The sequence below is a fragment of the Musa acuminata genome, chromosome BXJ3-2 (genome assembly GCF_036884655.1).
Source record: "Musa acuminata AAA Group cultivar baxijiao chromosome BXJ3-2, Cavendish_Baxijiao_AAA, whole genome shotgun sequence".
Lineage (NCBI taxonomy): Eukaryota > Viridiplantae > Streptophyta > Magnoliopsida > Zingiberales > Musaceae > Musa > Musa acuminata.
The window spans coordinates 27,276,475-27,280,672 of NC_088350.1; the positions used below are offsets into that span (position 1 = coordinate 27,276,475).

At 39.4% G+C, this 4,198-nt stretch overlaps 1 protein-coding gene across 1 annotated transcript; it reads left to right on the forward strand.

Moving 5' to 3' along the window:
- The first annotated feature begins 568 nt into the window (after positions 1-568).
- Positions 569-3,729, forward strand: LOC135631432 (receptor-like protein EIX1). The gene is made up of 2 exons (XM_065139094.1): positions 569-2,390; positions 2,597-3,729. Exons 1-2 carry the CDS (start codon positions 638-640, stop codon positions 3,178-3,180), a joined length of 2,337 nt encoding a protein of 778 aa, XP_064995166.1. The 5' UTR covers positions 569-637; the 3' UTR covers positions 3,181-3,729.
- Positions 3,730-4,198: the final 469 nt, after the last annotated feature.

Here is a 4,198-nt window from a genome sequence, read left to right on the forward strand (position 1 = left end):
TGGTAATAACAAAAAGCATATACTCATACACATCTGTTGGGATTAACAAAAAGCATATAACAATGTGAGAACCCAACGGTTCTACCAAAAAATAATAATAATAATTAATGCACCTTGCAATTTAAGAATCATGGTACAAAGTTGAGATCAAAAGAGTGCTATTTTGCCATAAATTTCATGCTACACTGATGCTTTTAACTTCCACCACCAATCGCCAATCATACCGTTCGATGTCTGCTTATACATGCGATTAAGATCGGTTAGTGATATTATTTGATGTATAATAAATACATCATTTCTAAAAAGGTTTGAGTGGTAGATTAGGATTATGACAAGGAAATACATCATTTCCAAAAAGGTTTGACTGGTAGATTAGGATTATGACAAGGAAATACATCATTTCCAAGAAGGTTTGACTGGTAGATTAGGATTATGACAAGGAATGCGACACATGTGGCGGAAAGTAAGCGTTCAATCGAAAAGTCTCCACCATACGCGAGTTTCCATTTTGTTTTAGCCTCATCCAGGAGTTCCCTTCTGACAACTTTCTCCACTAACGGGGCACTCACGCATGCGTTACGCAAATATGAACTTATATACAGACACGAGGCTTTAGGGGTAGTGCTCACCGTAAAACATGGGTGGGAGAACCCCTCTTCTTTTCCTCACCTTTTCTCTTGCTGTTCTGAGCATTGAGCTTGGTATTGCTCATGGCTGTCGAGAGACGGAGAGGAAAGCCCTCATCAACTTCAAGCGTGGACTTCATGATCCTTCCAATCGTCTCTCTTCCTGGGTCGGGGAGGACTGTTGTGCGTGGGAAGGAGTTGGCTGCAGCAACATCTCTGGTCATGTTATCAAGCTGGATCTTCGGAATAGACGTCAAATGGATCTATATGAGGAATGCTCTCATCAGGAGGTGTACGACTTTTCGGATGATGATCCAGGATGCAGATGGGCACTACGCGGTGACATAACTCCATCACTGCTTTCTCTCCAACAACTTAGTCACCTGGACCTCAGCGGCAACTATTTTACGCATAAACCTATCCCCAAGTTCTTTGGAGCTTTCAGAAGACTAACATATCTTAACCTCTCAGGTGCAGGCTTCGTGGGTAGAGTACCTGATCAGCTCGGAAATCTATCCACTTTGCAGCACCTCGACCTTTCTTATAACTGCTATGGGGATGATGAAGGTGATGGCTTCTTCTGCTTGCACCTTGAGAACACGAGATGGATCTCTATGCTCACTTCCCTTCGGCATCTTAACATGACTCGTGTCCGTTTTACAAATGCGGCCAACTGGTTCCAAGATTTGAATGCACTACCACATATACAAGAGATTGAATTATGTTCTTGTGACTTAGGGACCTTTCCACGTTCGCTGTCTCATGTCAACTTCACATCTCTCACCACTCTTGATTTAGGATACAATGATATAAACTCCACCATATCAGATTGGGTGTTCAATATTACTAGCCTCGAGTTCCTTTATCTTGGTGGGAATGACCTATCTGGATTCTTTCCTAATTCTGTTACGAAGTTGACATCTCTCAAGGCACTCGACTTGTCTTGGAGTGTGTTCCAAGATGGCTTCATGCGATTAGCTCCTATATCCAACCTCTGCAAGCTCCAAATTCTCGATCTAAGCTATGTGCCTATTAACGATGTCCTTGCCAATTTAAAAATGGTTTTCTCTGGATGTCTTAGGAATAGCACGGAGGAATTGTACCTCGGAGGCACCCAACTGAGTGGTTTCTTTCCGAATTGGCTAGGGAACATCGAGATTCTTAAATCTCTTGATCTTTCTTTCAACTCTATCTATGGATCAGTGCCTGCATCTATCGGGAATCTATCATTGCTTGAACATTTGTATTTAGATTTCAATGATTTGAATGGGACAATTTCGAAACAAATCGGACAACTGAAGAGCCTTGTTGATTTGGAACTCCATGATAACTCGTTGACCATATCGGAGGATGACTTGGTTAATCTATCGAGTTTGAAATATTTGGACATTTCGTACAACTTCATTGTATTGAACAAAAGCGATGATTGGATCCCTCCTTTTCAGCTTCAAAGCCTCTCCATGGATTTCTGTCAAATAGGGCCCACGCCCCAATTTCCAAAATGGCTCCGAACACAGACTACTCTTCGTCAACTACATTTGTCAAGTGCAAGCATCAAAGATATGTTTTTCGATAGGCTTCCTTCAAGTCTTGAGTATTTGGATCTCTCCAATAATGAGATCACTTATGATGCACAACAATATTTTCCAAATCTAATTATGTTGGATCTCAGAAATAATTCTTTGTCTGGACATCTTCCTCCAAAAATATTAAACATGATGCCAAGACTCAAATATTTGTATCTCTCCAACAACAAGATTACTGGTGAGATGAATTCTTTCTAGATATTTATTTCTCTCAAATAACTTCTTAGAAATTTTCATCCAAGAATCTCAAACACAATGCCAAATTTACTATCGTTTCATTTGTCTATTGTTTCAAGCTCTTCATTTTTCCTTTTTGAAATACTCCGATTTTCAAAATGGCTCCAAACACAAATATCTCATCATGTTTTATATTTTCACTTGCAGAAGTAAAAGACATGATTCTCGGTGGACGTCCTTCTAGTCTTGAGCTTTTGGATCTTTCTTATAACTCTCTCCATGGATCACAACTTGTATCTCATGGAAACCTCTCTATGCTGCAATATTTGGATTTAGGATCCAACAATTTGAATGGGATGCTTCCGGAAGGCATCAAACTGTTGAAGGGCCTCGTCGAATTGTTTCTCGACAATAACTCGTTGAGCTTATCGGAGGACGACCTTGCTAATCTATCAAGTTTGAAATATTTGGACATTTCATATAACTCTATATACTTGAAGAAAAACGATGATTGGATCCCTCCCTTTCAGCTTAACACCCTTTCGATGGGATTATGTCAAATACTGCCCATACCCCAATTTCCGAAATGGCTCCGAACACAAACCACTCTTAGTGAATTATATTTATCAAATACAGGGATCAAAGAAACGATTCCCAACTGGCTTCCATCCGGTCTACAATATTTGGATCTATCCGATAACAAGATTACTGGTGAGATACCACAATTCCTTCCAAGCTTACAATGGTTCGATGTATCTACGAATAATATGAGTGGTGATAACTTTTACTGATCCATCAATCTACGCTGGCAATCCAAATCTTTGTGGCCCTCCTCTCCCCAAAAATTGTACGGTGAATATAGCCAAGGCCAGAGCAAAATAAAGATTCTTCTAAGACCAGAATGGAAACACTTTGGTTATACACGAGCATCACACTAGGATTTATTACCGGATTTTGGGCGATTTGTGGAAGCCTTTTGTTGCGACGGACATGGAGGATCGCCTACTTCCGTGCCATTGATAACATTTTTGACAAGCTATATGTGGTGATAGTAGTGACCCTGGCAAAATACAAAAGGAAGCTTTGATGACTATGTTGTTAGAGTGGGTCGACATGACTCATCCGACTTAAGCAATAGCAATGGCATTGGTATCGATCAGTATGTGATACGCTCATGGTTTGCATGTCTTTTCATAACACACCATCACATGATTTTAATTTTTCCTTTTTGTGCATACTATAGTGACTCTGTTATATGATATGTTGATGTTTGTCTACGTAGTTGTTTGTCAAAACTTTATGTCATCAAAATATGAGTCCTCTGCCTATGGTTTATGAGATGTTATTTGTTTCATGCAGCAGTGGTTATGGTGTTCATATCTATGCTTGTAAGGTGATTCATAATCTAATTAACAAATTCTAACTCTGTTGTTAGAGGGGGTCGACATGACTCATCCAACTTAAGCAATAGCAATAGCATTAGTATCAATCAGTATGTAATATGCTCATGGCTTGCATGTCATCATGTCACAAATCATAAGAGTTTTAGCTTGACAACATCAAGGAAAACCATGTAAACCGTAGCATGGGTTTCATTGGACTTAATTTTTACACTAACAAGAAGTAAATTACTTTATCATCACGGTAAATTATAAGGTGGATCATTGGAGTAGACTCAGAGGAAACAAGAAGCTCATCTCCACATGGAGACACCTCACAAATGTTTAATTAGAGCACCACTTTGTTCCCGCTACATTACATTAATTCTAGGGTGCTCATCATAATACATATACATATACATATATATAT